General features: G+C 36.5%; 1 protein-coding gene across 3 annotated transcripts in view; it reads right to left on the bottom strand.

The window, feature by feature from the left end:
• Positions 1-17,313, bottom strand: part of XRN1 (5'-3' exoribonuclease 1) — a 123,219-nt gene that overhangs the window by 57,214 nt on the left and 48,692 nt on the right. For all 3 annotated transcript variants that reach the window (XM_086674450.1, XM_086674449.1, XM_086674451.1), the window contains 2 exons: positions 14,156-14,287; positions 86-248 (listed from right to left, as the gene is read on the bottom strand). In XM_086674450.1, the coding sequence (XP_086530576.1) occupies positions 86-248; positions 14,156-14,287 (295 nt within the window). The remainder of the gene's footprint in view (positions 1-85; positions 249-14,155; positions 14,288-17,313) is intronic.

Here is a 17,313-nt window from a genome sequence, read left to right on the forward strand (position 1 = left end):
TAAATATTAATATGATACACTCTTTTCTTTATACAGTGTGAAATAATGTACATTAAGATACAGTTGAGAACTGATGGAGACTTACCTTGACAATAGTTTGATAAACAAAAGGAAGAACTTGTTTTGACCACTGTTTCTCAAGACGAACTTCACCATTTTGATTTATTTGGTATTTACGACCTGTGAGTAACTGAACATACACAACTGCAGATGTTTCATTTATTATTATTCCTTTTCTTCTTAGGTAGCTAAAAAAAGTATGAAAAAGAAATGTAGATATGAATGATTGTGTATGTATTCTAGGATGTTAGTAAAACTACTAACTCATTATCAAATGCTTAAAAATTTTTTAAATAAATATGCTATCAGTTCTGAGTACCTAACGTAAGATTTTTTGCATTAGTTTTTTTAGTCTACGGATACCTCTCCCAATATCTGTGTGATTAAATAAAAACTCAATTAAGATGTGTAAGAAATTCTTGTATTTCATAATCACTAGAAGGGGATAAGAAAAAAAAAGTGAAAACAGCAAGTGTTGGAAAGGATATGGAGAAAGTGGAACACGTGCACATTGCTGTGGGAATGTAAAATGGTACAGCCACTGTGAAACAGTTTGACAGTTCTTTAAAAAGTCTAGCAATTCCATTTCTAGGTAAGTACACAAACGACTGGAAAGGTACTCAAATGAATATTTATAAATGAATGCATAGCAGCATTACTCACTATAGCAAAAATGTAGCAAGAATCCAAATGTCCTCCAACAGATGACTAGCAAAAGGTGGTATATCCATACAACAAAATATCTGGCCATAAAAAGAAAGAAGTACTGATACATGCTACAAATTTTAAAAACATGCTGAGTGTAAGAAGTTAGACACAAAAGGCCACATGCTATATGTGTTCCATTTACCAGGACAGGTGGATCTAGAAAGAGAGAAGGAGGTTGACAGGAGCATTCAGTGGGCTTTTTCAATCTAAAGTAGAGGTTGGCAAACTATAGTCATGAGCCAAATCCAGACTGCCTCCAGTTCTTGTAAATAAAATTTTACTGAAAACATAGTCATCTATTTATTTACCGTCTATGATAGCTTTTGTGTTACAACAGCATAGGTGAGTAGTTGTGACAAACACTGTAAGGTCTACAAAGCCTAAAATATTTACTCTCTGGCCTTTACAGAAAAAATTTGCTGACCTCTGATCTGATGATACAATCATTCTCCATCCAAGGATATTTTCCTATCTCCTTTCCATTTCCTATTTCTAGAACTCCTATCAGAAAAATATTAAAAAAAAAAAAAAGAAATTCTGACTAATTTTTTCATCTCTTCATGCTTTTGTACTGTATGTTGAAGAAATCCCTCAGCTTTATCTTTTAGCTCACAGATTCAATTTTTAGTTTGCCTATATTACTATTCAGGCCATATGCTGAGTTCACAGTATCATAATTTAAATTTTTATATTTGTGTTTTTATATAAATATATATATAATATGAATATATTATAAGTATAAATAGTACATAGTTGGATAACATTATTGTATATGTTTTTTTCATAGCAGCTTATACTTCTCAATGGTGGTAGGGCTGGTCTGAAATAAGCCACGCCATCTTTTTTTTTTTTTTTTTTTTTTTCAACGTTTATTTATTTTTGGGACACAGAGAGACAGAGCATGAACGGGGGAGGGGCAGAGAGAGAGGGAGACACAGAATTGGAAACAGGCTCCAGGCTCTGAGCCATCAGCCTAGAGCCCGACGCGGGGCTCAAACTCACAGACCGCGAGATCGTGACCTAAGCCACACCATCTTAAAAAAGTTTTCCAACAAATTTTTGAAATGTAGCATTCTACTACCATTTTCTAAAAATTCAGTGGGATTTTTTTCCTACTACTTCACTCAAAAGTTATTTAGCCAGTAATCTTGCTACCAATAGGACAAGTATATCACAAGAAAGGAAAATTATCTACCTATCTCTCTCATGAAAGTAAATGCAAAAATCCTAAACATAATGTAACAAATCGAATCCAGTTACATATAAAACAGATAATACATCATAGTCTAAGGGGATTTACTCCACGAATTCAGGGGTAGATTTGTATTTTTTTAATTTATTTTTTTAATGTTTATTTATTTTTGAGAGAGAGACAGAGACAGAGCGTGAGTCGGGGAGGAGCAGAGAGACAGGGAAACACAGAATATGAAACAGGCTCTAGGCTCTGAGCTGTCAGCACAGAGCCTGATGTAGGGCTTGAACTCACGAACTGTGAGATCATGACCTGAGCCAAAATCGATTGCCCAACTGACTGAGCCATCCAGGCGCCCTGTGGGGTAGATTTGCATTTTATATTCAATCAACAATGGGGTGCCTGGGTGGCTCAGTCAGTTAAGAATCCGACTTCAGCTCAGGTCATGATTTCACAGCCCGTGGGTTCAAGCCCCACTTCGGGCTCTGTGCCAACAGCTCAGAGCCTGGAGCCTGCTTCAGATTCTGTGCCTCCCACTCTCTCTGTCCCTCTCCTGGTTCACGTTGTCTCTTTTAAAAAATAAACATTAAAAAAAATTAAACAAAAATTCAATCAATGTAATTCACCAGATTACAATTTTAAAAATCATATGATCATTTTGATAGATGCAGGAAAAAAAAAACTGACAAAATCACTATCAATTAATGATATAAACTTTCAACTAACTAGTAATAGAAGGAAATTTCCTTAATCGGATAAAGAATATTGATTTAAAAAAGCCTCTACAGCAACCATCATATTTAACAGTGAATCGTTTAAGGCTTTTCCCTGAAATTGAGAATAATACCACAAATTTATAACAAAAATTACAAATATGAGAAAGGTAATCAAATCAGTCACAAAAAAGGGCAAAATATCTGAACAGGGGGCACCTGGGTGGCTCAGTTGGTTAAGCGTCCAACTTTGGGTCAGGTCACGATCCCAAAGTTTGTGAGTTCAAGCCCTGCCATTGGGCTATCTGCTGTCAGCACACAGCCTGCTTCAGATCCTCGGTCCCTCTGTCTCTCTCTATCCCTCCCCCATTCATGTTCTCTCTCTCTCTCTCTCTGAAAAATAAAATACATATTAAAAAAAAAATCTGAACAAGCATTGCCCAAAAGAGCACATTCAAATGGCTGGCAAATATGAAACAGCCATCAAGGAAATGCAAATTAAACCAAAATGAAATATCACTATATTAGAATGGCTAAAATGGAAGAGACACTAATAAGTATTGGTGACAGCAGAGATAAAAGATATTCTTATAAATTGCTGGAAGAATGTAAATTGATACAATCACTTTATTATTTATTTTTTTTAATGTTTATTGTATTTTTGAGAGACAGAGAGACAGAAAGAGAGAGAGAGAGAGAGAGAGAGAGAGAGAGACAGAGACAGAGACAGAGACAGAGCATGAGTGGGGAAGGGAAAGAGAGAGGGAGACACAGAATCCGAAGCAGGCTCCAGGCTCCAAGCTGGAGAGCCTGATGAGGGGCTCAAACTCACAAACCACGAGATCATGACCGGAGCTGAAGTCAGCACTTAACTGACTGAGCCACCCAGCTGCCCCAATACAATCACTTAAAAAAAAAAAATTATTTTTAAATTTATTTATTTTGATAGTGTGTGCACAGACATGATCAGGGGAGGGGCAGGGAGAGAGAGAATCCCAAGCAGGCTCTGCGCTATCAGCGCTGATAGCACAGAGCCCCATGTGGGGCTTGATCCTACAAACCATGAGATCATGACTTGAGCTGAAACCAAGTGTTGGACACTTAACTGAATGAGCCACCCAGGCGCCCCAATATAATCACTTTACAAATCTTTTTGGTGTTATCTACTAAAGCTGAGCTTAAGCATTATCCTATGAAGCAATAATTCCACTCTTAGATATGTACCTAACAGTAATGCATACATACGTATTCACCAAAAACCCCAAACCAGAAACAACTCAATTGTCTGTCTACAATAGAATGGAGAAATAAATTATCCTATATTCATACAACATAATTTAATCATTAGTCAAAATGAATGAACTAAACGATACATAACAACACAGATGAATATGAGAATCACAGTATTGAGCCAAAGAGGTCAGGTTAAAAAAGAATACATTCTGTGTGATTCATACAAAGTTCAAAAATAGGAAAAACTAATCTCTAGGGTTATAAATCAAAATAGTTACATTTGGAAGAGAGAAGTGAATGTTAATGGCTGGAAGAGGGTTTAAGGGACTTTGTGGGATTATGGCAACTTTTCTGTTGGTTCTATTTTGTGACTTGTATTCTGTTCATGCGTGTGAAAACTTACCAAGTTTATACACTTATGATTTGCATATATTCTTTTCTATGTATGTATATATACTTTGATAAAAACTTTCTATTAGAAAAAAAACCCAAATAGTAATTCAGAACAATATCTTTAAATTTTCAAGTGGTAGGGAGATTTTCTTTCTATTTTCCTTTTACTTTACACTTTTATTGCTTTTGGGTCAGTTTTGTAGTCCATATACATTTTTTTAACACCTGAATTTTTTTTTTAATTTTTATTTTTAAGTAAACTCTACCCCCAATGTGGGGCTTGAACTCATGACCCTGAGATCAAGAGCTACATGCTCTACTCATTGAACAAGCCAGGCACCCCTAGTCTGTGTTCTTTCTTTTATTATTATTTTTTTTATTTTTATTTATTTTAATTTTTTTTTTTAATGTTTATTTCTGAGGCAGAGAGAGACACAGCATGAGTGGGGGAGGGTCAGAGAGAGAGGGAGACAGAATCAGAAGCAGGCTCCAGGCTGAGCTGGCAGCAGAGAGCCCGACACGAGGCTTGAACTCACAAACCATGAGATCATGACCTGAGCCGAAGTCGGTCACTCAATCGACTGAGCCACCCAGGCACCCCTATTTTTTTTTATTTTTAAAGAATGTTTTTTAGGTGTTTATTTATTTTAGAGAGAGAGAGAGAGAACACAAGCAGGGGAGGGGCACAGAGAGAGAGGGAGACACATAATCTGAAGCAGGCTCCAGGCTCTGAGCTGTGAGCGCAGAGCCTGATGTAGGGCTCAAATTCATGAACCGCGAGATCATGACCTGAGCCAAAGTTGGAGGCTTAACCAATTGAGCCACCCAGGCGCGTCTCTTTGTTTTTTAATTGAAGTGTAATTGACATACAGCATTGTATTAGTGTTAGTATTACTACACAGGGAGATACAAAAATGGCATCTGCTAGCTTTGGTACTAGTAGGGTAGAGGAAGAACGTAAAAATGGCACCTGTCAATTCAATGCCTCAGTCCCTAGAGAGAATCCCAACAGGCCTCTGTCCTCCCAACAATTACCTTAAGGTTGTCAGCAAATGAATTTTCTTCCCATATGGTCTAGATTTTCAAACTGCTGCTTTTACCCTACCTGGGTCCTGGGATAAGTGAGTCTGTGTACGAGCTCTTTAAGAGGAGAATCTCAGGAGCACTTGGGTGGCTAGGTAGGTTAAGCGTCTGATTTCGACTCAGGTCATGATCTCACAGCTTATGGGTTTGAGCTCCACATTGGCCTCTGTGCTGACAGCTCAGAGCCTGGAGCCTGATTCAAATTCTGTGTCTCCCTCTCTCTCTGTCCCTCCCCACTCATATTCTTTCCTTCCCTTGAAAATAAATAAACATTAAAAAAAAAAAAGAGGAGAATCTCCATTTCCTACAGCTCTATGTTTCTCCTGGATATAAGCCCCGTTGTTATTCAAAGCCAGATGTTTCGGGGCTCGTCTCTCTAGTTCAGGTCCTGAGGGTTAAGGTAAGTGATAGTGGGCCATTAAAATTTTTAAAAATACTTAATATATCTCTTCTAAGTTATAAACAAAACTATCTTTTTTTTTTTTTTTGAGAGAGAGGGCGTGATTGAGCAAGGGGCAGAGAGAGAAGGAGAGAGAGAATCCCACAAAGGCTCCACGCTGACTGAAAAGGGGCTTGGACTCACCCGAAGCGGGGCTTGAGTTCACTTGATGCAGGGTTTAAGCTCACGAACTGTGAGATCATGACCTGAGCAGAAGTCAGATGCTTAACCGACTGAGCCACCCAGGTGCCCCAACAAAACTATCTTTTAACTTTCTCTTATGTAAAATGATAGTACTTAAAAATTAGTTCTATATTTTTAATAACTTATTAATAATTGTTGTTTATCACCAATCCTTTGGTAACACCACTTTTTTTTGGTTGATTCATCTCTTGCTTGTTTGAGGTACAAGGTTTTGGAACTCTTCTGCAAATCTTCCAAGTACATCATCTTCTCCATAGCATTCCATAAAGAATGTCCTTGTTCTTTTCTTCCAGTCTTCTGTCCTTCTCCAATTCCTAATCCTTGTCACTCCATTATATCCTCAATATCTACCTCTTTAATTGAAGGTATCATCAGTTCCCTCTGTTATCTCTCTCCAGTAGTAGTAGCTATTTGTTTTCATACTGTGTATGGACTAGGAGAGAGGGTTGGTGTTCCCACTGTGACATCCTTCATAGTAAACTACCCTACTCTTCCATTCTACCCTTATGTCTACCATTATCCAGAGTGCCTTCAATGTTTACATAATAATCTACCCAATACCACAGACACTGTTTCACAATCTCCCTATCTCCAATAAACTTCTCTTCCATTCTAGTTCAGCCATCTACTCCCACAGCTGTGACTTGGGTCATGACATCATCCATAATGGTTTCACCTCCAAAATCATTAATCCCAATATTTTGTTGTCTAAAAACTTGTCCATCCAACTTGCTTGTTCAGCTACTTTTGTTTATGATTATCTTAATTTGGGATCTCCAATCCACTGATCCTTCTACTTGCAAACTATTAATCTTCTACTTTCTTCACTTCTCTTTCTATCCCACTTAGATTCCATTGTCCACTATTTCAGTAATATTCCTACTAACATCCTAAACTTCCTTGCCTCTTTGGCTTTTCATTGTATCCATCTGGCAAAATCCAAGGCTCGTTTTTCTAAGCCGGTTACTGATCAGCTGAGCTCTAATACCAAAAGACAGGGTGGACTGTTATATTACAAATTCATGACACTGAACTTCAAAATGGGCCCTCAATATTGCCTTATAATTCAACCACGTTTTTTTGATCAACTGATACTCTTCCATTTTCCCCAAGGACTATTTTCAAACCTCTTCTACTTTACTCAAATTTAAGACCAACCTCCCTTTCCCTGCCTCTGTCCTCAATAGCTGAATTCAACATTTACTTTACAAAGAAAACAGGGGGCATCCAATGAGAACTCCTCATCTGCTCCCATGCCAAACACAAACCAACCTATAGTTGTATACTACACTGTTACGATAGAGGAGCTATCTTTTAGCCTTTTTAAGAACCTATTTTTTTCCATCATCAAATACATTGTTTTCTTTCTTTTGAATTGCACCTCTCTTCTCATTTATTTTTACACATAATCCTACCTCTCTGAATCAACCAAAAACCAAGTCCACTCAATTCTATATCCTTCTTCAGATCTGTCTTAATGGTAGTTTTCATTAGAAAGGACATGTGTTACACAAAAATACAGAAATGTTTTAGTCATGTCATATGTACTTAGAAAGTTTCTAAAAATGAAATCATGTATTTCGGTACTCATGGAAGTATTTCATGTGTTATGTTCACAAAAAAGGGATGTACTGAATTTAGGAGAACATGTCTTGGATATATGGAGCTATAACTGAAATAAATGATAGGTTCTATATTCTTGTTGTATAAGTCTTAGGGATAGTCTGTATAAACGTTACTACTAATCGTTAGAGCCATGAGATTTTCATGCTGATATAACGTGCAAACTTACAAGTAAGTGAAGTAAACCCTCAAGAGCAGAGTATGAGGGGGCTTATGAATTTCACCTTAGAAGACAGATTATAGAAGACTTTGGGATGTTTGGGAGGAGGGGACAAAATGTGAGGTGATATGAGGGAGGAATATGGTAGTAAAGAAAAGCAGTCTAAGAAAATGGTGACCAGAATAGATAAACCTAAGGGCTTATGAATCCACATAGCCTTATCTACCCTACTTGGTTAACAAAAGATCCTGAACTGGCAGGGACTAAAAATTATTCTCTTGTGTGAACCAGCATCCAATTGCCATCAACTTCAGTGGTCTGTTGCCTTGATTGTTCTTTCTGCTCTTTGCTGCCATCACAGAAGATCAAGTCCATCCATATGGAAAAGAACAGGTAGAACAAGGGGTCAAGAGCTTTTGGTTTACTTCACAAATAAAGTTTTTGGAGGTGTTTATTTACTCCCATTATATCTCCATTTCTGTTACTGTCAATCATTCCTCACCCATACTAGTCTGGCTTACAGCCCCACTGCTCAATCAAAATAGCTTTTACTTCATTAAGGGGTCACTTTTCAGGATGAGCAGTGGGTGTCATATGTAAGAGATGAATCAGTGGGTTCTACTCCTGAAGCCAAGACTACACTGTACATTAACTAATTTGAATATAAATTTTAAAAAAAGTTTTATGAAAAGAGTTTTAAAAAGTTTGTTTATTTTTGAGAGAGAGAGAACAAGTGGAGAAGGGGCACAGGGCGAGGGATACAGAGGATCCGAAGTAGGTTCCGTGCTGACAGCAGAGAGCCCGATGCAGGGCTCGAACTCAGGAAATGTGAGATCATGGCCTGAGCTGAAGTTGGATGATTAACCAACTGAGCCACCCAGGTTCCCCCACAACCAAAAAAAATAGGTCTTACTTTATCTTCTTTATAACATCTGACATGGCTTACTCCCTTATTCTTGAAACACTCTTTTTTCTTTGATTTTCATGATATAACACTTTCCTGGCTGTTTCCCACCTCTCAGAATGCCTCGTTCTTTTTCGTTTGTTGCCTCATCTTCCTCATTTAGGGTTCCTTCTTAATTCTAACTCTCCAGCCACATTGGCCATTATCATTAATGTTATATATGCTATTTTTTCTCCTGGCACAGGGACTTTGTATGTACATTTTACCTCATCTTGAAACCTACTCCCTTTTCATTCTTTGCCTAACTCCTACCCTCCTACATTCAGATACTAGTTTAATCAATATTTTCCTTAGGAAAGTTTTCTCTAAGACAAACGTCTCCTTACTAGGTCAAACTCCTCTATTATGTAGTCTCAGAGTACTACTCCTTCAAAGCAAGTATCACAATTGCAGTTTGATCAAAAATTTACACAAGACATTAATGTCTATCTTTCATCTGTGAGCCATAAGTTTCATGAGTATAGGGACTGTGATTTTATTCACTACGGTATCTGCAGTTCCTAATTTCTATACCTTGTAGGTATCAATAAATAATTGTTGAGTACATAAACAAATATCTAAACTCTTACAGTATTTTGAATGACTTTCTTTTCAAACAAAGGAGTTGAACAAAGCAATCTCTATTCATTCAAACTAACATTTATTGACTGCCTAGTGCATTAGTCAAGGAATGAGAATAGTAATGAAAAAATAGATATGTTCCCTACCCTTAGCATAATATCTCGGGAAAAAGTCCTTAATCACACAAATAAGTTTATTATTGTGATTTATGCACTGTAAAACAAAATTCAGTATATTATCAACCAAGACAGGAGTATCTAATTACTGTGAGAAGGCAAAAATACACTCTACCTCCTGAGAGCTATCTCCTTCTTTGACACTGGGATGTTTTTGTTTTGTTTGTAATTTAACTCTATTTTTTATTTTTAAATTTACATCCAAATTAGTTAGTATACAGTGAAGCAATAATTTCAGGAGTAGATTCCTTAATGCCCTTTACCCATTTAGCCCATTCCCCCTCCCACAACCCCTCCAGCAACCCTCAGTTTGTTCTCCATATTTATGAGTCTCTTGTTTTGTCCCCCTCCCTGTTTTTATATTATTTTTGTTTCCCTTCCCTTATGGTCATCTGTTTTGTCTCTTAAAGTCCTCATATGAGTGAAGTTATATGATTTTTGTCTTTCTCTGACTAATTTCACTTAGCATAATACCCTCCAGTTCCATCCATGTAGTTGCAAATGGCAAGATTTCATTCTTTTTGATTGCCGAGTAACACTCCACTGTATATATATAATACATGTTCTTTCTCCATTCATCCATCGATGGACATTTGGGCTCTTTCCATACTTTGGCTATTGCTGATAGTGCTGCTATAAACATGGGGGTGCATGTGTCCCTTTGAAACAGCACACCTGTATCCCTTGGATAAATGCCTAATAGTGCAATTGCTGGGTCGTAAGGTAGTTCTGGTTTTAGTTTTTTGAGGAACCTCCATACTGTTTTCCAGAGTGGCCTGTACCAGCTTGCATTCCCACCAACAATGCAAAAGAGATCCTCTTTCTCTGCATCCTTGCCAACATCTCTAATTGCCTGAGTTGTTAATGTTAGCCATTCTGACAGGTGTGAGGTGGTATCTCATTGTGGTTTTGATTTGTATTTCCCTGATGATGAGTGATGTTGAGCATTTTCTCATGTGTCAATTGGCCATCTGGATGTCTTCTTTGGAGAAGTGTCTATTCATGTCTTTTGCCCATTTCCTCAGTGGATTCTTTGTGTTTTGGGTGTTGAGTTTGATAAGTTCTTTGTAGATTTTGGATACTAACCCTTTATCTGATACGTCATTTGCAAATATCTTCTCCCATTCTGTCAGTTGCCTTTTAGTTTTGCTGATTGTTTCCTTCACTGTGCAGAAGGTTTTTATTTTGATGAGGTCCCAGTAGTTCATTTTTGCTTTTGTTTCCCTTGCCTCCACAGATGTGTTGAGTATGCAATTGCTGCAGCCAAGATCAAAGAGGTTTTTGCCTGCTTTCTCCTGGAGGATTTTGATGGCTTCCTGTCTTACATTGAGGTCTTTCATCCACTTTGAGTTTATTTTTGTGTATGGTGTAAGATAGGGGTCCAGGTTCATTCTTCTGCATGTCGCTGTCCAGTTTTCCCAGCATCACTTGCTGAAGAGACTGTCTTTATTCCATTGGATATTGTTTCCTGCTTTGTCAAAGATTAGTTGGCCATACGTTTGTGGGTCCATTTCTGGGTTCTCTATTCTATTCCATTGATCTGAGTGTCTGTTCTTGTGCCAGTACCATACTGTCTTGATGATTACAGCTTTGTAGTATAGCTTGAAGTCTGGGATTGTGATGCCTCCTGCTTTGGTTTTCTTTTTCAAGACTGCTTTGGCTATTTGGGGTTTTTTCTGGTTCCACACAAATTTTAGGATTATTCTAGCTCTGTGAAGAATGCTGGTGTTACTTTGATAGGGATTGCATTGAATATGTAGATTGCTTTGGGTAGTATTGACATTTTAACAGTATTTGTTCTTCCTATCCAGGAGCATGGAATCTTTTTCCATTTCTGTGTGTCTTCTTCAATTTCTTTCATAAGCTTTCTATAGTTTTCAATGTATAGATTTTTCACCTGTCTGGTTAGATTTATTCCTAGGTATCTTATGGTTTTTTGTGCAACTGTAAATGCGATCAATTCCTTGATTTCTCTTTGTGTTGCTTCAGTGTTGGTGTATAGGAATGCAACCAATTTTTGTGCATTGATTTTATATCCTGCAACTTTGCTGAATTCATGAATCAGTTCTAGCAGTTTTTTGGTGGAATCTTTTGGGTATTCCGTATAGAGTATCATGTCATCTGTGAAGAGTGAAAGTTTGACCTCCTCCTGGCCGATTTGGATGCCTTTTATTAGTTTGTGTTGTCAGATTGCAGAGGCTAAGACTTCCCATACTATGTTGAATAACAGTGGCGAGAGTGGACATCCCTGTCTTGTTCCTGACCTTAGGGGGAAAGCTCTCAGTTTTTCCCCAATGAGGATGAAACTAGCATTGGGTCACTCATATATGGCTTTTTGTCATCTTGAGGTATGATCCTTCTATCCCTACTTTCTTGATGGTTTTTATCAAGAAAGGCTGCTCTATTTTGTCAAATGCTTTCTCTGTATCTATTGAGAGGATCATATGGTTCTTGTCCTTTCTTTTATTGGTGTGATGAATCACACTGATTGTTTTGCAGATATTGAGCCAGCCCTGCATCACAGGTATAAATCCCACTTGGTCATGGTGAATAATTTTTTTAATGTATTGTTGGATCCGGTTGGCTAATATCTTGTTGAGGATTTTTGCATCCATGTTCATCAGGGAAATTGGTCTATAGTTCTCCTTTTTAGTGGGGTTTCTGTCTGGTTTTGGAATCAAGGTAATTGCTGGCCTCATAGAAAGAGTTTAGAAGTTTTCCTTCCATTTCTATTTTTTGGAACAGCTTCAAGAGAATAGGTGTTAACTCTTCCTTAAATGTTTGGTAGAATTCCCCTGGAAAGCCATCTGGCCCTGGACTTTCGTTTTTTTGGTAGATTTTTTATTACTAATTCAGTTTCCTTACTGGTTATCAGTCTGTTCAAATTTTCTATTTCTTCCTCTTTCAGTTTTGGTAGTGTATATGTTTCTAGGGATTTGTCCATTTTTCCAGACTGCCCATTTTATTGGCATATAATTGCTCATAATATTCTCTTATTATTGTTTTTATTTCTGTTGCGTTGGTTGTGATTTCTCCTCTTTCATTCTTGATTTTACTTATTTGGGTCCTTTCCTTTTTCGTCTTGATCAAACTGGCTAATGGTTTATCAATTTTGTTAATTCTTTCAAAGAACCAGCTTCTGGTTTCATTGATCTGTTCTACTGTTTTTTTTTGGTTTTGATAGCATTAATTTCTGCTCTAATCTTTATTTTTTCCTGTCTTCTGCTGGTTTTGGGTTTTATTTGCTGTTCTTTTTCCAGCTCCTTAAGGTGTAAGGTTAGGTTGTGTATCTGAGATCTTTCTTCCTTCTTTACGAAGGCCTGGATTGCTATATACTTTCCTCTTATGACCGCCTTTGCTGCGTCCCAGAGGTTTTGGGTTGTGGTGCTATCATTTTCACTGACTTCTATACAGTTTTTAATTTCTTTAACTGCTTGGTTAGCCCATACATTCTTTAGTAGGATGTTTTTCAGTCTCCAAGTATTTGTTACCTTTACAAATTTTTTCTTGTGGTTGATTTCGAGTTTCATAGCATTGTGGTCTGAAAATATGCATGGTATGATCTCGATCTTTTTGAACTTACTTAGTAGGGCTGATTTGTGTCCTAGTACATGGTCTATACTGGAGAATGTTCCATGTGCACTGGAGAAGAATGTATACTCTGCTGCTTTAGGATGAAATGTTCTGAATATATCTGTTAAGTCCATCTGGTCCAATGTGTCATTCAAAGTCATTGTTTCCTTGTTGATTTTTTGATTAGATGATCTGTCCATTGCTGTGGGTGGGATATTGAAGTCTCCTACTATTATGGTATTACTATTGATGAGTTTCTTTATGTTTGTGATTAATTGATTTATATATTTGGGTGCTTCCACATTTGGCACATAGACACTGGGATGGTTTTGTATAATGTTTTTACATTTTCCCTGTTTATGCATCTTTGAATAAGCATATTATGGCCTATTAGCTCCAAAATTGTATAAGAGGCGTCTCCTCAAATTCCCCATTTATCAATGAATGCTATTATAGTTTTAATAGGAAGGGTGATGGATATACATTTATAACACCATTCCATGTGCCACTGCCAGCCTCTATTATTCTGTTTTGGTTTAGAGGATTCTAGTATTTGGATGAAGAATGGGAAGTACTGTTATGGTAGGATCATGGAGGAGGGCCAGCTTCTTAGTTATTTGGTTGGTACAGACCTTGCATTTCTAAATTCAGGGCATATGGGACTTAGATGTAGGAAAGGTAGGAGAGAGAGCAGGGAGTAAGGGTGACAAAAAAAGGACAATTTTCCTTCCTATTTTCATTACTACATATGGCCAAAAATTCAATGGCCTTATGATTAGTAAAAATAAGTCTCAAATGCAGGCAACCTTAACTATTATTCCCAGTATTATGTGATTCTGTCTTTTTTTCTTTTGTACAGCATCAAGTATTTTAGTGACAAACTGGTCAAGGCTGTAACTGCTGCTAACCAGGTATTATTTTAAACTAGAACTCATTATTTTCTTTAGAACATAAAATGAAGATGTAGTCAGTATTCAGAGTGATTACTATGTTAAGTAGAAAATAAGTCAGAGGACAAGTGCATTAAATCACATTCTACTTTCACGACATTAAATATATTTTATGACACTCACTATTCTGAAATTCCTTGTACTTCTTTTGTCCAGTTAGATTGTTCTTTGTCTCCAAGATGGACCACTTTAGATGGTGGGGCAGTTCTTCCTAAATAAAGCTTCTGTGTTCCTGGAGGTTCTTCCAAGTAAAATCTTAAAAGATTAAAATAAAATTAAAATGTATTACCCCCAAATTTGTGGTTTAATATAGTGTTCTAGTAGTATGAGTCTTCAAAGTGAAAAGGTTTCTACATGGTTATAATAGCAAAAAACCAAGCCTCCTTTTTTTTAAACTGTAATATAAATTTCAGGACATGGACTTGTAAAAATTTTCAATCAAAATATAAGAATTATTACTCTTTCTCTTAAAAAAAAAGATTAAACACAGGGGCACTTGGGTGGCTCAGTCAGTTGAGTCTCTGATTTCGGCTTAGGACATGATCTCGCAGTTTGTGAGTTTGAGCTGTGTCAGGCTCTTTGTGGATAGCTCAGAGCCTAGAACCTGCTTTGGATTCTGTGTCTCCCTCTCTCTACCCCTCCCCAACTCATGTTCTCTCTCAAAAATAAACATGAAAAAAAAATAAAAATAAAAATACTTAATAAAATATAAATTTTTATAAAATTAAAAAATACTCTCCAATGCAATAAAGTATTTTTACTAAAAAGCTTAACTTGATTCTGATCAAACCACTATACTTAACTACCAGTTAACAGGAAATATATGGGATGGAGGACCAACTTAAATGAAACTATGAAGAGACAATCAAGTACATTCAGAATTCTACAAAATAACTGACCTGGACTCCTCAAGTAAAGAGGCAAGGAAGCTAGTTTAGCCAGGTCCCAGGATATAAAATCAACGTACAGAAATCAGTCGTATTTCTAGATATTACCTTGGGAAAGTGACATTTAAAATATAATATCATTTACAGCTGTAATCATTTACAGCTCCAAAATAATTCAAGCAGAGTAATTCCTTCTGCTTTATTTTTTAAAATGTTTATTTATTTATTTTGATAGAGAGAGGGAGAGAGAATCCCAAGGAGGCTCTGAGCTGTCAGCACAGAGCCCAACATGGGGCTCAAACCCATGAACTGTGAGATCATGGTTTGAGCTAAAATCAAGAGTCAGACACTTAAGCGACTGAGCCACCCAGGCATCCCCTTTCTGTATTATTTTTATTTTTCTCAGTTATTTTAGATATTTTTGTTCTTTGCCTTTCCATAAAAATTTTAGAATATACTGTTCTGTATCTATCAAAATCTGGGAGAGATTTTGATAGGAATTGCTCTAAACCTATAAATTAATTTGGGCAGATTTGTTATCTTTACTATGTTCTGTTTTCTGATCCAAATGGATCTCCATTTATTTCAATCTTTGATTTCTTTCATCAGTGTTTGCTTTCTTCAGCATACAGATCCTATATATAATTTGTGAGATTTTTACCCAAGGTCAGACTTACTACAGAGCTACAGAAATAAGACAGTGTGGTACTGGGATAAAAACAGACATACAGATAAATGGAACAAAATGGAAAACTCAGAAGTAGACCCACACAAATGTACTCAACTGATTTTTGACAAAGGTGGAAAGGCAATGTAATGGAGGAAGGCCATCTTTTCAACAAATGGTGCTGGAGCAACGGACTCTTCATTCCTATTTCTGTGGAGAGGTCTGCTGCTAACCTTATGTATCTACACTTGTAGGTTAAGGACCTTTTGTCCTAGCTGCTTTCAGAATTCTCTCTTTATCTTTGTATTTTCCAAGCTTCACTACTGATATGACCTGTTTTTGTTGATTTTGAAAAGGGGAGTTCTCTGTGCTTCTTGGACCTGAATGCCTGTTTCCTTCCCCAGATTAGGGAAGTTCTCAGCTATAATTTGTTCAAATAAACCTTTTGTAGGGGAAGAGAAGGAGTAAAAAAATAAGATGAAAAAACAGAGGGAGGCAAACCATAAGAGACTGTTAACTAAAAAGAACAAACTGAAGACTGCTGGAGGGGAGGTGGGTAGGAGGGGGAATGGGCTAAATGGGTGATGAGCATTAAGGAGGGCACTTGTTGGGATGAGCACTGGGTGTTACATGTAAGTGCTGAATCATTAAATTCTACTCCTGAAACCAATACTACACTGTATGTTAACTAACTTGAAATAAAATCTGGGAAGCAAAATAAAAAGTATATGGCACTTTCCATATGCTTCCATATAAATGGAACACTTCTATCTTCATGAAAGAAGAAGAAAAAAGAACATTCATTCATAGACAAATATATGAACTTTGACCTAAACCTCATACCAAATATAAAACTTAATTCACAGTAGATCATATATTTAAACGTAAAAGGATGAGGTAAAATTATCAAGTAAGCAAAACTTTTTGAATAAAATATAGGAGAAAATCTCTCGGACCTAGAGCTAGGTAAGGAGTTCTGACTAAAAGCATGATAGGTAAAAGAAAAAAGTGATAAACTGGACTATATCAGAAAGGTAGGGGGACTGAATTCTGATGATTAAAAGAATACTCAAGATTTCTTATATCCTCAATAAAAGCAGATACCTACAGAGGAAAAAAATTCACACTGGCATTTACCTCTCATCAACAAAATTATATGACAGAACACAACTGAAGTAGGTTTGCAGAAAACAAAGGGAAAAAGGATTGGGCCTCCACAATTCTAAACCTAAGTATGAGGAAAACAAAAACGATCTTTTGGATATGTTGTAACTCAGAAAATGTAAAATTTTCTCTGAAAAAAAGTTACTTTTGAAAGTTCTAGATGCATGAAAACTAACATCAATCAGATCAAATTTATGTGAAATAAAGATAAACAATGATAAAGAATAACTAATCACTGATACAATGATTGAGAACTCGAGTAAAATAAGAAATTACTCCTTAAATAGATGACCTGTATTTTTAAAAATTAATGTTTTATTTAAATAAAACCTGGGAGAGGCATGGTAAAAGTAAGGTTATATACGCTATTGATTCTTGTCAGAGAAATACATTTACTAAATAATATAATAACTGCTAGCAAAAATTAGGATATAGAACTTTTAAGTTATTAAAAGGAAAAGAAAGCAAAAGAGAAAAAATAATAAATGCATCTAAAATATCTCAGGGATGTATTGTGGTTAAACATTGAGTGATGTGATTAGAAGACTAATTTCACTGGCACA

This window comes from Puma concolor, chromosome C2 (assembly GCF_028749965.1).
Source record: "Puma concolor isolate L17-30 chromosome C2, mPumCon1.1.hap2, whole genome shotgun sequence".
Taxonomy (NCBI): Eukaryota; Metazoa; Chordata; class Mammalia; order Carnivora; family Felidae; genus Puma; species Puma concolor.